Source organism: Xyrauchen texanus, chromosome 14 (genome assembly GCF_025860055.1).
Source record: "Xyrauchen texanus isolate HMW12.3.18 chromosome 14, RBS_HiC_50CHRs, whole genome shotgun sequence".
Taxonomy (NCBI): Eukaryota; Metazoa; Chordata; class Actinopteri; order Cypriniformes; family Catostomidae; genus Xyrauchen; species Xyrauchen texanus.
The window spans coordinates 47313075-47334080 of NC_068289.1; the positions used below are offsets into that span (position 1 = coordinate 47313075).

The 21006-nt window shown below is 37.3% G+C and overlaps 1 protein-coding gene across 1 annotated transcript in view; it reads left to right on the forward strand.

Moving 5' to 3' along the window:
• Nucleotides 1-21006, forward strand: part of LOC127655199 (glutaminase kidney isoform, mitochondrial-like) — a 62299-nt gene that overhangs the window by 31997 nt on the left and 9296 nt on the right. Inside the window, exons 4-14 of the mRNA XM_052142852.1 lie at nucleotides 4014-4143; nucleotides 4784-4863; nucleotides 7591-7754; nucleotides 8033-8091; nucleotides 14295-14327; nucleotides 14428-14486; nucleotides 14985-15051; nucleotides 15225-15275; nucleotides 17605-17781; nucleotides 17897-18028; nucleotides 20350-20442. Coding sequence (XP_051998812.1) covers nucleotides 4014-4143; nucleotides 4784-4863; nucleotides 7591-7754; nucleotides 8033-8091; nucleotides 14295-14327; nucleotides 14428-14486; nucleotides 14985-15051; nucleotides 15225-15275; nucleotides 17605-17781; nucleotides 17897-18028; nucleotides 20350-20442 — 1045 coding nt within the window. The remainder of the gene's footprint in view (nucleotides 1-4013; nucleotides 4144-4783; nucleotides 4864-7590; nucleotides 7755-8032; nucleotides 8092-14294; nucleotides 14328-14427; nucleotides 14487-14984; nucleotides 15052-15224; nucleotides 15276-17604; nucleotides 17782-17896; nucleotides 18029-20349; nucleotides 20443-21006) is intronic.

The following is a 21006-nucleotide window of genomic DNA, read 5'->3' on the forward strand; positions in this document are numbered from 1 at the left end:
ATTTTATAAAGTCATGGACATTTCTACAGTGGGTGTCATTTTTTTCTAGTTATGCTTTGCTTTAAAATATTTCAGAGGCTAGGAATTCCTCTTTGAGAGTGTAATCTCTATTAAAAAAAATTGTTTTAAATAATTATCCATTCATCTGGATTCAAAATCATGGAAATTCATTGGTAAAAATATATGGCAATCATCTGAAATTAAGCAAAATGCAATGTGTTGGAACTTCTTAGCCTGTTAACTAAAATTAGATACTGCAGGTAAGACCAGAGAGAAAAAAATATTTTTCTTCAATTCAGTCAATTAATTTTAGTCCAACAAGGTTCTTCCTAAAACAGATGATCTCTGCATTAATATGGATGCCGACAAGACCCAAAAACACCTTTTTCCATACATACTCAGATACACACAAAAACATTATACTACATGATATTTGTGATTGGGGGGTGGCACTCTGCATCTTATTTATAGTAAGTAATCCCCATCATTTGGCCACACATGGGCAAATCCCACACAATCTGCATATCACTCCCCAGACATAATCTATAACACATCTCTACATAACCAGCCTGATGGATGTCTATTTTTCAGCTTGCCTCTTGCGTGTTTGTTGCTGGCACTATGTTTACTGCCGGGCGATCTGGCTGGCACTGACAGCTTCATTACTGGCTGAGAGACGGATGCAGTGGGTGTATGTTAGCTTGTAGAGGCTTGATAAAAAATGTCAGGGTGTGACCTTGCATGAGAGACAGGGCCGTAACCTCCTGAGACCCGAGCATTACTGCTGTGTGCATTTTCCATTTCCCTTTTTGATTTGTAACAAGTAGCACATAATAGATATCCAATATACAGTATATATATATATATATATATATTCTAGACCAGATAGTTTTCATCATCCAATTACTGCCAACCATGTTAAAATAAAATGATACATTATCAAATCTGAATCTATTTACTGATTACCATTGTCCCATGTCTGCCAAACAGGTTGAGTCTGCAGCCTGAAACTTTCATCCTATTTCATCAAACTATTAATAATAATAATAATAAATTTTATTTATAATGCACTTTACATTTCAACTAAATCTCAAAGTGCTATTGTCATACTAGCTCCATATAAAGCATCTGAAAGCAAATTTTTTCAGCTTTGAATGAACGCATTAATTCTCTTATAAATAATGCACAGTAAATATAGGAAAAATACGCTAAAGTACACATTAATGTACATTGTGTTTAGCAGCATGGCATTTAATGTAAAATCGCTACATTTTTAATAATGGAATATCGGATGAAACTAGAGACTCCAAAAGACAAACTCCACTGTGAATTTAATTTATTATGCGTTACGTATAGCGAAGCCAAAATACAAAATCCACGTATGTGTATGCAGGGCCGCACAAGGATAAAGAGAGAGAGGGCATGTTTTTAATGGAATACTTACTGCTTGATGAATACATCAGTGTAAACTGAAAATTCGTTGAAATTTCTATATTGAATATACATTCATTCATTGATTCTCATTGTGATAATGCACAGTGAATATAGAAAATTAGCCCATAGTCCATGTACTTAGCCACTGTGTTTAAAAGCATGCCATTCCGTGATATGAAATGTTTAAAATGCCATAATGAATGAAACTAGAGACTCTAATCTTTTGACTCAAGCATGTTTTAATGTAAAATCTTAATACGGTTTCTTACTAAATATAGTTTTGTTGCCATTTCTCCTAAAGACAAACTCATGTGAGATCAGCGCCATGTTGTTTTGTCATATGACTCGGTGCGTTGGAAGTTTAACCCATTAATAACAGCTGTGAGTCTCCTGAACTGAGATAAGTCGGTTTAAATGAAATTATATTTTGCATAGCCTATAGCAGGGGTACTCAACTTACCACTGGTTCGACTTTTCTGAGCTTGCTTTTCCATTGCTGTTTAGTGCCGCCTCAACTTGGGTGGGATTATAGGCTGATCTTCATAGTTGCGCCTCCTCTGCCGTGACATCATCTTAAACGCGACACAATACAATAAATAATAACAAGACCGCTAGCTGTTAGCTACTAACTCATTGTGCTACATAAAGCAGTTATTGCATGGTGATTTTATACAAGTGTAACAGTTAAATTGGCCTGGTTGTTTTAGAAGCAAGCGTTCCAGTAGCTGGTCATCTAAATAAAGTGAAGCTTTCAAGCAGAGTATAGTGTTAACCTACCCTCTCCCTCCCATCTGGTCTAGATAGCGTCCATTTGGTCGAACCACTTCCACTTTTCCTTGATGGTTCTGTGGTCACTTTTAAGTTTTTCCCTACACTGTTGGCAGGTCCGGTGGTAGCCGTGTCTCAGTTGTGCGGCCAACAGCTGAGACAATTCCTGAAAGACTTTTTCATTTCGTTCGTCGCTAACGAGAGGAACGTCTGCACCTTGTCTCACTCACAGTCATTTCTTTTTACAGTTCGAAAGTCACATGAACAAATGATACTGCTATTGCTGTAGCTAACTTTAAAACTAGTGGGTTGATGTCCCGTGTCAAAAATCCAGTTACACTGGTAGTGACGATTCTCTCTGACCAATCAGTGATCTGCAGGGTTTTGACGAGTATCTGCTCGGCTCACTTGGAACCTCAACCGAGGTGATACTAAAAAAAGTACCAAGTACTCTCCACAGTGTAAAACCCCCAAACAGTGAGCAGAGTCGAGTCGAGTTGTACCGTGCAGTGGAAAAGCCTCATTAGCAAAGCCGAGGAACCAGAAAGCAGGATCCCTTTAGCCTCGGGGGCTGTACTATATTTAACAACTTTGAATTACTTTTTTTATATTAATAAGGTGAGCAGACTACACTATATGCTATTTAATACATAATGGACACATGTTATTAACACAAGTAAAATAAATATTACATATACTGTAGATATATAGCAAAGTTCTTGTAAAAGTGTGGTTCTTTAAAAACTGTGATATACTTTTATTATAATGATCACACTGTATATAGGCCAATATGTTTGTTTGTTTTAAAAGATCCACACTTTTACAAGTAGACCACATACTGCAACAGAATACACCACTGACAAAATGACAATGTACAATTAAAATGTACATTTTGAGAAATTTCAAAAACATTTAGCCATATACAGAAAGATGATGATCTGGGCCCGTATTCACAAATATTTTTATCTTACCACTAGGAATTCTCCAAAGAGTTCCTAGCTTGGATTTTTTTGCTTAAAACCTATTTACAAAAATGTTAAGAGCAAGTTTTAGTAAGGAAATATTAAGATAAGAGTAAGGCAGAGTTGACCTCGCTGCTAGGGATGGCATCGCATTTTATTAGCGCACTCTTTTAAATCGCCCACAGTTAGTTGTAGACAGGAAACCGCTATTTGTCAGCTAAGATAAACAACTATATATACAGAATATACAGGATGGATGGATGGGTTTGTGGGTAGATAGATAGATAGATAGATAGATAGATAGATAGATAGATAGATAGATAGATAGATAGATAGATAGATAGATAGATAGATAGATAGATAGATAGATTACAACATGAAGCACATATTTTAGGTTAACGCTTTTCTTTTCAGTGTTGCATTCAGAATATATGTACACTGTGCATAGTATACATACTACAGATATAGTACTGAGTGAGTACTGTTGTATGCTATTCTGTACATAAATTTATAGTCCAGCAGTGTATGTAGCTATTTTGAGCTTGTCTGCCCATTCAGGGACCTTGGTGTAGCAACTGTACCAACATTTTGGTAAATTGTTTGTGGGAAATGTGTTTTGGCTCAGATGCTGCTGCCACCTACTTTTACCTACCTCTAACCAGTGTTGCTTTGAAATAAACCACCAGTTTCATGCCTCAATGAGAATAGACACACTTGACAATTAGATTTGTAGACAAATTTGTTCCTTTGTATACATTTCTTTGCAAACCTGGATTTCAGAAAATATTTTTATGTGTTATCATATCAATTCCATGTGAAAAAATGTCACAAGGCTTTTTCTGTCCTCAGGTGTGTCCAGAGCAATATTGTGCTCCTCACTCAGGCCTTCCGCAAGAAGTTTGCCATCCCTGATTTCCAGTCATTTACTTCCAACATTGATGCGCTCTATGAGAAAGGCCGAAAACTTTCTGGAGGGCAGGTAAAAAGAAAAAACTTTAAATATTGAGGCCCTGTTTTAAGAACGCTATGCTTAAGCACCCACAAAAAGGGCTGGGCGAAACTGCGCGTGCAAAGCGTTAATGTGCTGGGTCAAGTGCAATTTAATTCTGCAGTCATTGTACTGTCAGCATCCTATTATATATTACATTTCATGTCAAGCAGCATTGATATAACTGAAGACAGCCAAAATAATTTGGAAGTGTAAATGGGCTGTATGCAATGCATCCCCTGCTCTGTGATTTTAATGTCGCCTGCACTGCTCAGGAACACGATGTATGTGTTTTATGATCTTTGTAGGTCTCTCTGGGCCTATCGGCTCTTGTCCTGCTTGCCCTTGTCTCACCGCTTTTAAATTTATCTGCTGATGGAATCTCCAAACTACAAATGCAGGAGCTGATTGCATTTTGTGGCACTTCATTAACAGACAATACACACATTTACGTGCATATACCCACAGATAGAGCAAACACTACCACCTACGCCCACTTGTGCTTTGCGCTGGCGCAAATATTGCTCTCATAATTTATCATGAAAATAGAGCCCTAAATCTCTTTATTTTAACTCAGATGTTTTGTTCTGCTTGATAAGGATTTGTTTCTAGCTATTTCTTTTGCTTTCAGGTTGCTGACTACATTCCCCAACTTGCCAAATTTAGCCCAGACCTGTGGGCTGTGTCCCTTTGCACAGTAGATGGACAAAGGTATAAATCATCACACACCTGTACAGTGTATCTGCTATTGAGGGGGAATTACTTATTTAACTTTTACAGTAATGTCTAGTTTCATTGCATGTTAGCTTGTGACATCCACCTCAAGGTTCAGTTTGTTTTGAGTGTGCATTCTGAGCTGCTATTCTGCTCACTACAATTTATACCTTTATTTAACCAGGAGGTCCCTTTGAGATTCAGAATCTCTTTTACAAGAGAGACCTGGCCAGGGTAGCAGCCAAATCACAACAAATGCATACATAACAAACACTAAATTACATTTTCATGATAAAAGAAGTACATAAAAAAATAATTGTTGTTATCTGAGTTACCATAGCCTTTCTGTCTGCTCGAAGCAGTCTGGCCATTCTCTGTTGAACTCTCTCATCAACAAGGTGTTTCCGTCTGAAGAACTGCCACTCATTGGATGTTTTTTGGTTTTTGCCACCATTCTGAGGAAACTCTAGAGTGTGAAAATCCCAGGAGATCAGCAGTTACAGAAATACTCAAACCTGCCCGTCTAGCAACAACAATCATGCCATGGTCAAAATCACCGAGATTACATTTTTCACCATTCTGATGGTTGATGTGAACATTAACCGAAGCTCCTGACCCGTATCTGCCTAGTTTTATGCATTGCACTGCTGCCACATGATTTGCTGATTAGATAATCGCACAAATAAGTAGCTGTACAGGTGTTCCTAATAAAGTGCTCAGTGAGTTTATGTTAAATTGAACAAACACCTCTAAGTAGACCAGATATTATAAAACAATTCTGTGCATTCATGATTGCACTTGCCTTGAAAGTGGACTTAGATGTCTTTTCCATCCTCTTAAGTTAGGGGCTCAGTTCAGTTTCCAATCACATTTATGTTGTTTTTGAAGTCCAGTTTAGGCTGCGTCTAAAGTTGTGTAATGTGTAAGACATAAAGCATACCCCAAAATCTTTCAAGCTTTGATTTTCTTTTTGGATATTTATTAATCAGAGAACTTGAATAGCATTATCACTGACCATTTACTGTACCTATATTTGAAGTACCGGTAATGCTTCATATATGTTGGTCACAAAAACATTAGATAAAATACCAGCTAATCTTATCATTCAACAAGCGCTCCACTTTTCACCAGGACATGTTACCAGTGGAGATAAAACACAGGGTAGAGCAGAGGGGATGTTCTAATGTCTAGTCATGTGAGAGTCATTGAAAACAAGACCATAAAATAACAGTCATTGATGTTTTCTTCAATACAATTCTCAGAACCATGTGCCATGGTACATCCTTTGATCTTTGATAACAAAGATAAATATTTTCACTCTATGCTATATAATTTGTTTTAAAGATACATGGGGCATCTACTTACCTCCATATGTCTCTCTATGATAACCAGACTGTTACAGTAACTGTAGATTTTCTAGTCTCTTATTCAAATCAAATCACTTTATTGTCACACGACCATATGTAAATTGTATAAAAAAATATACAGTAGGTTGTATTGTAAAGAGAATACAATATATGACAGTCCAGTAAAAGATTAATAAAGTGCAGTGCTGATGTATATTGATTGTGAGAGATCAAGTGTTCAAAAGTCTGGTTGCTTGGGGGAAGAAGCTGTCATGTAGTCGGCTGGTGCGGGTCCTGAAGCTGCGATACCGCCTGCCTGATGGTAGCAGTGAGAGCAGCCCATGGCTCGGGTGGCTGGAGTCTCTGATGATCCTCCAAGCTTTTTTCACACACCGCCTGCTATATATGTCCTGGAGGGAGGGAAGCTCACCTCCGATGATATGTCTGGCAGTTCGCACCACCCTTTGCTGGGCTTTACGGTTGAGGGAAGTCCTATTGCCATACCAGGCAGTGATGCAGCCAGTCAGGATGCTCTCTACAGTGCTGGTGTAGAACCGTGTGAGGATGTGGTGGTTCATTCCAAACTTCCTCGGCTGTCTCAGGAAGAAGAGGTGCTGGTGAGCCTTCTTCACAACGGCCTCAGTGTGGATGGACCATGTGTGTTCCTCAGTGATGTGGACACTGAGGAACTTGAAGCTGCTGACTCTCTCCACCAGTGCTCTATTAATGGTGATGGGGCTGTGTTCTCTGTCTTTCCTCCTGAAGTCCACTACAAGCTCCTTGGTCTTACTGACGTTGAGGGAGAGGTTGTGCTCCTGACACAGCATGTCAATCACACAGTGCCAAAACCTTGACCCATCAACAGATAGAATCTGCTGACTTTTTTTCACATTTTATCTGAACTCATTTTGAGGGAAAATCTGTGGAATTCTGCAGAATGCATTTAAAGTGTTAGTTCACCTACCAATTAAACTGTTGGCATTATTTACTCACTCTAAAGTTGATCTAAATCTTTGTCACATACGTTCTGCTGTAAAACACAAAAGGGGAATTAAAAAAAAATTTTTTTTGCAATAATCACACATTTGCAATAATGACATTGAATAGTGACATTCTTGAAAAAGGACAAAAAAAAAACACCCCAAAATAAAACCACAGTAAAAGTTATTGAAACAACACACTGAGATCTTTCTACTGAATGCCTGATTAATTTATGAGGCCCACAATTTTTTCAGTATATTTTAACATCTGAATATGATTCACATTGTGGCCTTGAGGTTCTTTGTAGGTTTATGATTCCTCATTTGATAATTGGAACATGCCATGTATGATAGGATCGTGTCACTGGTTTTAATCTATGTTTATTCATTTTGCACAGACACACAGTGGGTGACACTAAAGTTCCATTTTGCCTGCAGTCGTGCGTGAAGCCGCTCAAGTATGCTATTGCCGTGCATGACCACGGCACTGAGTTTGTACACAGGTTCATTGGGAAAGAGCCCAGCGGCTTACGCTTCAACAAACTCTTCCTGGATGAGGACGGTAAGGATTATCACTATCAGCATCAGAAGAAGTTTCAGCTTTATATATATATATATATATATTTGCATTACTGTAATGACAGCATTACTGTAACTTGAGTGGCTTTAGTCCCTAGTACAGCATTCACACCTGAAAGTAGTATTTGGACTGTATCAAACAGAAGAAACTGTGCTTGTCTCTCTGAATTCTGCCACACAAAACAGAAAATTCCTATGTACTAACAACACGAGTGTTTTGTGTTTTTTTTTTGTGTGTGTGTGGGGGTTGGGGGAGCACAGATAAACCCCATAATCCAATGGTGAATGCTGGTGCAATTGTGTGTTCTTCCCTAATTAAGGTAAGCATCTAATTCCACTTGTTTTTCCATTTTGTTTTAATGTTAGAAATGTATTCAACTACAAGTACTCACATTTATCTGATTTTACTTAGCCAGAATAAACTATTTGATATTGGTTTAAATGTTCTTTACAAAGTTTTTGTGACATTTGCAGAAATCGTAATGAGAGATTTGGGCTGTAGTTGTATTTTTAAACCATACAAGTGAGTCTGAGAAGTGACCATCAGTGCATATTATGGGTGCTTCCTGTCCTGTCCTTTCTTTTGTTTTATTGCTGTACACAGTATGTCTATAAATATCTAACACACCTTCTCAAAACTTTCACTTTCATAATAAAATAAAATGTGCAAATCATCCCGTTCTGAGGACCATTATTGTTAATAGTCTGTTTTCATTTCATTTTAAGTAAAATTCATTCAGAATTTTTGTTTTCCAAACATTTCCCTTCCACCCTCTGTTGTGACAAGGGCTGGGCAATATAGCTTCAAAAAAATACTTCATATTTGTATTACTATTATCGTTAATATCTCTATATTTATTTGCTATAAAACGATTTGTGTTATTTGTTTTAATCAAAGGAACCAACATTTCCATCAAAAAGTCATTGTTGACCATTCAAAATGTGTAAATGTAAGAACTTAAAAATATTCAAGGCATGTATTTTCATTTATATGCACATATATAACAACACTAATTAAACAGTAAAAGTAATGAACAGAAATACACTCCATGCACAATTATTAGGCAAATTGTATTCCTCAGGATTAATGCTCTCAGTCAACCACAGCCTCCCAAATGCTGTTCAAAGAGGATTAGTGTCTTCCCTCACTGAAATTCTCTCCTTTGAGAAGGGCCCACAAGTTCTCAATAGGATTTATGTCAGGTGAGGAAGGGGGCCAAGTCATTATTTGGGCATCTTTGAGGCCCTTGCTGCCAAGCAGCGGAGTACTTGGATGCATGCGATTGGGTTATTGTTATGCATAAAAGTCATGGCCTTCTTGAATGTTGAGGAATTCTTCCTGTACCACTGCTTCAAGTAAGTACTTTCCAGAAACTGGCAGTAAGTTTTAGAGTTGAGTTTCAGTCCATCTTCAACTCAAAAAGGTCCAACTACCTCATAATGATAACAGCCCCTACCAGTACCCCTCCTCCACCTTGCTGGCGCCTGACTCGAAGTGGTGCCATTTGTCCATTAGTGATCCAGCCACGGCCCATTCATCTGGTCCATCAAGTGTCACTCTCATTTAACCTTTGAAAAATCTGTCTTCGGTTATTTCTTTGCCCAATCTTGATGCTTCAACTTGTGAATCTTATTCAGTGTTGGTCGTCTTTCAGCCTTCTTGATCTTGGCCATGTCTCTAAGCACTTGACACCTTGTACTTCTGGACACTCCAGGTTGGTTGCATTTCTGGAATATGGTGGCACTGGAGGATAATGGGTTCCTGGTAGATTCTCGTTTAATTCTTATCAAGTCTTTTGCAGTTAATTTGCACCTTTTCTTCTCCATGCGTTATTTGCGCCCCAGTTGACTATTCGCAACAAAACATTTAATTGTCCGGTGGTCACGCATCAATAGTTTAGCTATTTCAAGAGTGTTGCATCTGTCTGAAAGGCATTTTACAATGTTTTACTTTTCAGTGCCAGTTAAATCTCTTTTTTGGCCCATTTTACCTGAGGTAATGAAGCTGCCTAATAATTATGCACACCTTGATATAAGGTGTTAGACACTTTCCCCACACCCTCCCTCATTACACAAATACATACCACCTGAAAATTATTGAATCCAATAAGAATTCAAGTTTATATAGTTTGGAGTTGGAACATTTGCATGGAAATAATGATAAGATCAGAATACTCACTTGCCTAATAACTGCATGCAGTGTATTGACTACATATATTTTTACTAAAACAATTTTAATACTGAATGAAAAATTACATTCATGAGACATCCAAGAATTTTTTTTGAGTGATGTCGCTAACAAATAGTTAAATCTTGAGAGTTAGTCGATTAATTGAAACGATTAGTTTTAACTTAAAATGTTACAAAAAATATTGATGTTTCACATTGTATATTCATTTTATATCATCAGTTGAATATATTGTGAATATTTGATATATCACTCAGCCCAACTTGTGCCTTATTAAAAAAAAAAGTCACCCAAGTTATATTTAAACTATACTGTATTGCTGTGCTATATAGGGGGTTTATGAAGCCTAGCTGGTATTTCTGGAGTTGTTTGCACCTTTTGGTTTTATTTGTGTGTTGCAGCTGAGTTATATTTGTGTTTTGATCTATGTGCAAGCACACAAGAGAGTAAAAACACTCCAGCTGGGTTAACGGTGGTTTTGTAATGTAAGGTTTAGATTCAAGTGTTCTGATTGCCTTACATTAAGATAGCACTGTACTATTTGCCCACAGTTGTGCCCTTGTATAAGTGTGCATGTGTACGTTTAATGCCGAACACCAAAAGTGATCCATTCCTTAACTCACAAATGCACTAATACATTTTCAGCAGGCTTTTCTGAGCTGGTCCAGCAGAAACTGTTGTCATCTTCTGCTGTGGGCTCATATAAGTAGGGATGGGAATTGTAAGCAATTTATATACAGTATTAATAAACAAGACAATACTACTTTTGGTAACATATTTTGAACAGCATCATTTATTACAACACAATTCTGTTCCAGTGTGAACAAGTCTTACTCAGTAACAGTTCTTGATGTATTTATTTTTGGACATGACTGAAAATAATGACTTAAGGTTCAATGAATGAGTCAGATGTTAATTCAGTAACCGGTCCGACTGATTCAGTGAGTGTGTTAATGACCTATTTGTGAGTTGTTTCAACTGATTCATTAATCTGGTTGCTCTGTTTGTTATTGTGTGCAACCACTGAGAAAGACGTGTTGTCTATAAAAAATTGTCATTGTTTTATTTCGCTCTATCTGGCCCTTTTGTCTTGCGGTGGAGCTATAGATTCAGCAGTGCTGCATCAATTGAGTAGCATTGCAGGAAATGCCATATTTTTGTGCGCTGGTCCATATGCATTAGCAAAAGAATGCAGATGTTAAACTACTATTAAGGAACTGTCATAAAAATTATTCAGTTCTGTTATTTTGTATAAAATGGAACTGGTTCTGAATAAGAACCGATCCTCGATTCCCAACCCTACACAAGAAAAACTGTTCATATTTTTTATGTATTTGTTTTATCCCAGTACAAATCCACACGCAAAAGGATGCACCATCATCATCTGTGATGAATGTTGAGCATCCTGTAAACAACACAGCCAATAAGTTTTAAATCATTTAATCTCCCATCACACCTTAACAATGATCTTCTCATGTTGTTTTCTTGTGAATGATATTGGTGTGACGTTGTCTTTCACCCCTTTGATGTGTTGACCGGTAGGTCTGTTCTGAATGTAAGCTATGCGTGTCGGTTTTCTTTAAACCTTAGTAACGCATGACATAATTTTCTACAAAGCCCTTGAGCAGCACCATGAGCAAATACTAAAGCGTGTGATATGCTGTTGAAGGCTCTCTGTGTGCTGTTTTATGTTGTTGCATATTTTGCAGACTTAGGATCTGTGGGATTTTTTGACCACTGCTGCAGGTCAATGACGTTGGTAATTTTCCTTTCCATTTTTCCTCCCTCCCCATAAACAGCCTGGATACTAAAATATCAGTAGTGTCATTGTGCTGTTCAGTATGACAATGAAATAGAGACAGTAGAGCATATGTGCAGGATAAAATGTTTTTTATTTTTTATTTCTTTATGTAAGCTTTGGGAGCCAAGAGAGGCCATGCATATTATTATATTCAGTCATGCTTTCATAATATTGTATTCTGCCTTGTATGTAATCGATCTTAGGTAGTTGGGTAGCTAGATAGTTAATTACTGTAGTTAGTTAGGTAGGTAGTTATTTACAGTTTTAAATCATTAACGTTCAAACCAAAAACTGAACGTTTTGTTAATGTCTGCGATGTGAAATCTGATCAGGTAGAAAATATTACGCCTAATGTGTCAGAACAGGCTGCAGGCTCTGCCGGGTAGGGCTGTCACAATTAGGGATGCGCAAATCTACCAATTTTAGTAATCATCTTGTCAGTCTGTTGTTTAAATGACTAGTCTGTATTAAGGATAATAATCTATATTTAGGCTTCGTTATGTTCACTTGACAACAATCTGGAAATACCGGGATATACGGATGCAAAGTGCAGCATTTCAATATCGTGACTAATGGATATTTCTTTCTTTATTTTTTGTTGATTTTCTCCTCAATTTGCGCTCTAGGTTCTCGTGGTGGCGTAGTAACTCGCCGTAATCAGGGTGGCAGAGGACGAATCTCAGTTGCCTCCGCATCCGAGACAGTCAATCCGTGCGTCTTATCACTTGGCTCGTTGAGCGCATTACCGCAAAGATCTAGCGCACATGGAGGCTTCATGCTGTTCTCTGCGGCATCCATGCACAACTCCCCACGTACCCCACCAAAAGTGAGAACCCCATTAGCGACCACGAGGCTACAAGCAGTTTAATCCTTTTTTTACTTCAACTATTTATTAAAGCGGTGTCAGACAGAATCCACAAAATACTTTAATTTCCCAACAACACCTCACATACAGGAACATTTCTCACAGCAGAAAATTTTTACGTCAGACTGTGATCATCGTGAAATGTATTGCTGATATGGAGCTTTGGTATAATAATGAGAAGACTAATCCTAAAGCATTAAAGTGACAACTTCACTGTACTTTACTGTAAATTTGAGTGTTTTACTGTACTGACTGTTATTCACTTTTAAGCACAGCAAACCACAATCATGCAAAAATGCTCTCTAAGAAGTTGTATCACTCAATTAATTTGAAAATTGCGTCTCCCATTAAAACAACTACCACTAAATACTGTATATTATTAGTAGTCGACCCCACACGATTTGTCGACCACCCTGGCACATCCCTCGTCAGATTATGCAATTTGGCTGACAATTAATTATCAAACATATATTTGCGAGTAATTGTCATAAAAAATGGTCATACCTCTTAAGGTTTATGTGTGCTTCAAATATCTTAAGAAGTCATTTATTAATATTTTACTTGGAATCATATAAAATAGGGAAATATTTTAAGCTTTCCTTTTTAAGGCTTGGAAAATATTGCACAGGGGTAATGACTTAAAATTCCATATACTTAAAATATGGTCAACATTGTGATTGGTATTTAAAGTGCACAATTATTGCAGTTATCTTAAATAATTTATTGGATGATTATTTAATAATCGAGGCCGCCCTTGTGCAGAGATTGGTAGACATAGCTTGAAAGTCCACAAGGAGTTTCAAATATAACCCAAGTTTATGCAATAACAGTATGTTGGCCTTGTCAAGCCAGCATTATAATAATGCATGGCCTCTGTGGGCTTCCATGGTAAACTGGATATGTAGTACAAGCTTAACATTTCTTCATACATTTTTCCCATCTGTTTTGTAAGCAATAATGTTCATCAATCTTAATAGCAAGACAAACACAAACAATAGTCATTGTTCATTTATACAGAAAATGCAATGATACAATGCTCAAAGTTGTAGGTAAATAGCTCAATGCTAAAGTTTGTAGGTTAATGGATAATGATTCAGACAGTTGCACAGATGACACAGTAGCTAGATGTAGTAGCCTTGATTTGAACTCATTCTTAAACAACCTGTTCCATACCTTCACACACTAATGCATCAACACACAATGCACAGATCCTCAGATACAATACCTGAATCATCCTAAAATATTTATCAGCCATGCTGATTCACAACACTTTGTTTTTTTACTTCTCTGTCTGGCCTGCAGGTCTTCATGTACAGTTTTAACTCTTTTCTCTGTAGCAGTTCATCATAATTTATTTTTTAGAGCATAACAATACTTTACTGTAGTCCACAAATTAAATCATTTGCTTCTCATTGATTTCTAACTGCAGACTACTAACTGATTTTAGTATTGTACTGGTAATATTTACAGAATATAAAGTTAGTTGATGTTGTATTGCTAATTTATTTTTTGATATTACATTAAAACTGATTTTATTTGGAATATATCATATTTTATTTTTAATGTGGATTTTATAATAATAGTATTGTGAACACATCATGAACACAGAATTTATTTCCATTTCCATTTCATTTTCTTATTTCCTTTTATTTCTTTCTGTGTCTTTCAGCAAGGGGCAGGCAATGCCGAGAAGTTTGATTATGTGAGTAAATAATCAATAGATAACAATTCTACTCTTCATAGGAACTGTTGTCTTTTGGTTCTGTTTTTATTTACCTGTTGTTATATGTACACTCCTGCAGGTGATGAACTTCTTGAAGCAGATGGGAGGAAATGAATATGTTGGTTTCAGCAATGCTACGTAAGTGGAAATTTCAGTTATGTGCTTTCATCTGTACCATTACTCATTATAGCAATCTTTTGACTGTTCCTTTTCTTAAAAAGCCCTTCTCAAACATTGATAAAGTTTGGTTGCATCTCAATAATTGACACTTTTAAGATTTTCACTATTTTCAATTACCGTTTAGCCTTTGCTAGATTGTTTTATGTCCTGTGGTGTGACAAATTAATTTTTAAAAGTACAACTACTCAATGTAGTCTCTTAATATCAGGCCATAAAAGCTGCATGTATAGTGATTATAAAAGAATTAGCAAAATACATTGTAAAATGGTTTTAGATGGAGTATAGTATGTCTACTTCCCTAACGTATTTCATGTTAACTAACCATTGGCAAAGTTCATCAATGAAGAAGTTGAAACAAGGAAGAAGGAAAGCATAAGATGAATAGCGTGTGGGAAATTAGACTGTATGTGTTGGGTTCTTTCGAGGTATCTGAATGTTTGCCGTTTCTTGATCTAGATTCCAGTCAGAGCGTGAGTCAGGAGACAGGAATTTTGCTATTGGCTACTACCTGAAAGAAAAAAAGGTTAGTATCTCTGAATGATTTTGATGTTGCTCAGAGCTCCTGTCACTTCTGATTCATTGCATCCAATTATCTATAAATATTTCTGTTGTTTGGAATAATTTGTGGACAGCTGTATAGATTCTTATTTAACCTCTCTGATTCCAACCTTTACCCTTCATTCTCTTTCTATGTAGTGCTTTCCTGAGGGCACAGACATGAATGCTGTTCTGGACTTTTACTTTCAGGTGTGTACAGACATCTTTCTGTGGTCTGATACATTTCTGAGTCAGATTTATCAGTTTCTGGTTTACAAATAATATAACAGATGCAACATAAGGTTTCCTCTAGAGCCAAATCTCTTGGAAGTCCATGAATAGAGAAGATATTCTTGTAGTTGTAATGCAAAATTTGAATTGCAACACAATGATACTGGAAAGGCAATATTATCAAATCTGAACTTTTTTGGTAAATAATTGAATGTAGACCCATCTACCTTAAAGAGCACCTATTATGGTTTTTCAAATATTACCATTCATGTAGTGTGTTATAAAGCTGTTTGTGAATGTAAAAAAAGTCTGCAAAGTTTTAAAACTCAAAATGCACCACAAATAGAGTTATTGACTCTGATTCTGATCACCTGAAACGAGTCGTTAGTAATTCCAGACTTACTTCCTTTACTAACATACGTAATATGGTAACAAAAGAATGCCTCTGGTCTTCATTGGCTGCTCGCGAACAGCTTTGACCCACCCTCAAAAACTACACTTAAGTGTTAGACCAATCACAACAGACTGGGACATCTGACCAATCAGAGCAGTGTAGGCTCTCTGAAAGGAGGAGTTTAGAATGAACGCTTTAGAACGGATCATTGAATGAGTTGTTTTTCACATTGGGGAAGAAAGGGTAATGCTGCAATTTAAATTATGAGAAAATTAAAGTGTTTTTTGACCTTGGATGCATATAAATATATTGTAGAGATCTTTAAAACAAAATCAGACACATTTTATAAACCATAATAGGTGCACTTTAAGGTGAGTGTGCAGTTTCATGTACAATTTGTATGGCCATGGAGGCAGAAATTCAAACTTACCAAGAGAAACATAAAAAGAGTATATCCTACTGAAGTTATGTTTTTTGTGTTGTTCAATCTCTTCATAAACTCAAGAAGGCAACATTGTTTACAAAAATATGCAGAATGTCTGACCTGAGTGACTTTGGCTTAGTTTGACATGGCACAGGAATTACAAGGCTGCAGTCTGGTGACTGTCTCTTGACTCCTCTCATGTGCCTCTGAAATCATACAGCATTTGAAATGGGATAGCCTAGCTGATGACTCTCTCTCTCACACACACACACACACACATACACACAATTGCTCAAGTGCACTTAGGGTGTTGATGCCTCAAAAGGCCTCTCACTCTTGTAATGACATTTTTTGAACAATAAATTCAAGGATTGGTCAATCAACATTTATTGACAAATGTAGATCGCTATTTATCCTTCTAAGACCCGAGCGTGACTGTAACAATACCCCCTAAGAAACATTCAACAAAAATAATACCAAGCTATAGAAAGTTTTTTATATATATATGTATATATATATATTATGTTTCCTGGAGAGTAGGTTATTCATGTTTTTGAGACTTTACAGACTTTACATCAGAAATTGGCATAATTAATTCTGATTCAAAGTAATGGCCAGCATCATCCAAGCACTGCCAACCATGTTAAAATAACATTTTTCTTGTAAAGTTCTGAATCTATGTATTGATTTCCATTGTCCTATGTCTGCCAAACATGTTAAGTGGTCCAAACATCATCTGCAGACTGAAACTGAACTTTTGACTGGATGTTAGGAGGGAATGCACTTGGCTTTATAGGAAAGCTATAGGATGCTCCCTTGCTCTCTAATTAGGGAATGACTTAACCTTGAGTGTGCTGTCTATCTGCACTGGCCTCAGAACAGTTTGAAATGCACCTTATTTTCATCCTAACTCTGTATAAGGCATCTGAAAGCAACATTTTCCTGCTTTTGGGTGTATCCAGTGATTCCGAATGTGATGATGCAAAGTGAATATAGGATATTTTAAGGAAAATTAGCCTATAGTCTACGTACGGGGTCATTGTGTTTACCAATATACTATTTCACGATAAATCAATTACATTTTTCAAATGGCATTTCGGATGAATCTAGAGACTCTACTCCTTTGACTCAAACAGGTTTTAATGTAAAAACTTAATGAAGTTTCTTACCAGATGTAGTTGTGTTGCCGTTTCTCCCAAAGACAAACTCAGCTGAGATTGGCGTCATGTTGTTTTGAAACATGACTTGGTGTGTCTAAAGTTTAATGCTTTAATGACAGCTTAGAGTCTCCTGAACTGAGATCAGTTGGTTTAAATTAAATTAAATTATGCATAGCTTATAGCAGTTAAAACGTAATGTTTCAGGGTCTCGGGAGTATATTAAGTGTATTCCCCCTTGTGTAGTTGTGCTGGACTGATGTTTTTATTGTTAATCATATTGATTATCATGTTGTTTTCACTATTCAGATGTTTTTGTGTTGATATATGCAGCTCTGCTCCATTGAGGTAAACTGTGAGAGTGCTAGTGTCATGGCTGCCACGCTAGCCAATGGCGGCTTCTGTCCAATCACAGGCGAGCGTGTGCTGGGCCCTGAGGCTGTACGAAACACCCTCAGCCTCATGCACTCCTGTGGCATGTATGACTTTTCTGGACAGTTCGCCTTCCATGTAAGACTTTGTGTGCATTTTCTAGGAACAGTAGTTCTTTAAATGATAATCCAATAATAATAATTAGAACCACAATTACTGTATATCCAGAAATGCAGTGCAGTTGTTTTTTCAGGTGGGTCTTCCAGCCAAGTCTGGTGTGGCTGGTGGCATTCTGCTTGTTGTGCCCAATGTGATGGGCATCATGTGCTGGTCTCCTCCATTGGACAAACTGGGCAACAGTGTTCGGGGTATCCAGTTCTGCACGGTATGTGAATGTCCTTTGCACACACAACCTTTCCACACACACAAACCCATTCGTTTTTTATAATGTTGCACCCATGTACTGGCAACTTAATGAAATATTTAATGATTAACCAAGATAGGGGTTGAGACACATTTCTGTGTGTAGAGATGTTGGGTACGGTATGCACTTTTCACACATGTGAAGCACACATTAGATACATGTAGGGCTGGGTATTATATATAAGCAATATCACACTCGCAATCGTGCTATATGGCCCTACACAGCAGTGCTGATTTACATTTACATTAATGCATTTGCAGATGCTTTTATCCAAAGCAACTTACAGTGCACTTATTACAGGGACAATGCCCCCGGAGCAACCTGGAGTTAAGTGCCATGCTCAAGGACACAATGGTGGTGGCCGTGGGGATCGAACTAGCGACCTTCTGATTAACAGTTATGTGTTTTAGCCCTCTACGCCACCACCACACCACAGTCCATATATTTAGGGCCATATAGCACGATTGCAAGTGTGACATTGCTTATATACAATAGTTCAATGAACAAGTAAATTAAAAAACATTTGGAAAAACTGAGTACAGTCATAAAAACGCATTTGTGCATGGAACTACTTACTTACGCGACCGATCAGAATCTACTGTTGATGGTTAAAAAAAAAATGATGCGTCCAAGCCTTCGTTAGTTATTCAAAATGTCACATCAGAAATAGTATCATGGCTTGTGCTGTTTCGAACAAGTTATTGGATAAACAAGAATGTGTGTGTGTGTGTGTGTGTGTGTGTGAGAGAGAGAGAGACGGAGTGTGTGCATTCATCAGTTGCCACACCCAAGCAAAGATGTTGTCAGCTTTTTGAAGGTCAGATGTCTCAGTGGTAAAATAGCGGCCCAAGTGGTGGTATTCCTCTCTATTTCGCTGTAGCCGGCACGCAAGAGTCATTCCCTATAGAAACCGTGGTAAAAAACGGTAAAAATTTGGAAATAATGTTTCCAATGTGGAAACTCCTGTAAGAGGTAAGCTTGTTGAGTTCTGTAATCAATCAGTCTGTTGTGTCTCTCAGCTGTGATGATTCTTAATGCTGAAGTTGTTCGTTTAAAGCCGTTTAAAGCTGTTTCCTAGCTTTAGTAATGTAGTAGTAATACAAGTGATCATGGAGCGCTGTTCTATGTAAACAATGCCACAGATATGAACAGATTCACTTCAGGTCCCCAACTGGCTCATATTACACACAAAAATTATCTTTTGCCATCACCTGCTGGCTAACATATGTAATGTAAAAAAAATTATAGATGTAAAAAGAGACGCATAGCCTACATTAGCTCTTAACACATATGCACTGCTCTTACACTTAAGTTTAGGACGACGTACACAAGCAGAGTGATATACACACACAGTGAAGTGTCCGAGTGCTGATGGCGTCAGACCATCAGTGCTCATGGAACGTCTCTCGTTCAATCAGATTCGAGGAACGAAACTAACTGTTGTATATACAATGTCATCCTAAACTAAAGTGTAAGAGCATGTGTCTCTTTTTAAATCTTTTTTTTTTTATTACAGATGTTAGCCAGCAGGTGGTGGCAAAAGCTAATTTTTGTGTGTAATATTTTTTTTGTTGCCGTGTCACAGGAGTTTAGGAAGGCTCCATAATAGTTATTTGTTATCTAAGGTTTTAGGAGATGACAACATACAATAGGTCTTTTAACATTTGGCCTTTAGTCCCATTGTACCCTATCATCAAAAATCATGTTAGTAAACTTATTTACTTTATTTACCTGTTCAAAGCTGAAACAAAAATCAACCAAAAAAATAAATACTCTGTGTGTGATGACGCGCATGTGTGCACAAACCCTGTTTGAGAGAAAGGAATGCAATTTGTGTGAAAGATGCAGTACCCAGTGAAGCAGGTAGGAACAATATGTGGCTAGGGGCTAAATATGAGATAATACGAAATATTTTTAGGTCAAATTTAATTTATAGATGTACAAAATACTATTTAAAGCTGTAAAACATCCAGAGAGCCCGAAGGTGAAAGGTCACAACTGGTTCTTCCCATAAGGGTCAAAATTGACATGTTCACTTAAACAATTATATACAAAAATTAATTTTCTTTTTTCTTTTGTTTGATATGATGGTCTCAATAAAGTCACAACGTTTGTTCCAGTAAAAAAAAATATGTTGTATTTATAACGTATTCTTTACCTGTGCTGGGTCAAAAATAACCCTAAGACAATAGGATTGTTAAACGAGCAATGTGTGTATTTATATGTGGGTGCTTTGAGACGTTGCCATCTTGGGTTGACTTGCAGCCTCTTCTCTGTTGTAGGATCTGGTGTCATTGTTTAACTTCCACAACTATGATAACCTGCGACACTTCGCCAAGAAGCTTGATCCTCGTCGAGAGGGAGGGGAACAGCGGGTGAGTGCCCTCTTCCATTTGCCAGCCAGCCTTGCCCTCCCACGTGCTCTATCGAAGCATTATACCACGTCTTGTATTAATGACTGCATGTACCCTGATGGAGGGAAAATTATAGTTATACCCAAAACTCTGAAACTGGTAATATATTTCAGGGAAAGCTTATTTCCACACTACAATCTGAAATAGGGCACACAGTCAGCCATAGACAAACTTTGTGCCCCCTACAGGACCATTTTGACAACTGCTAGTAAGGTCGCTACACTAAATGAGAAAATGTTTTTGCTGTTCTGTGGTCTCTGTGAAGCAGGACAGCTAAAGTGGTGAGAAAGAGCTGCTGTTAGTCCTTTAAAAGTTATCAGCTGTGCATGAAATTTGAATCCTGCATACCAAATGCTACCACTTATTTTGCCCTTTTTCATGCAGTTTATTTGAAAGAGATTTTTTGTTTTGCTTGCTTCAGTCTGCATTTTTAGATCTGTCATCTGCAGGCCCTGACCAGATCTGCCGACTTGGTGAAATGTGTTCAACTGTGCTTTTTGTTAACCGAAAGCATAATCAAATTAG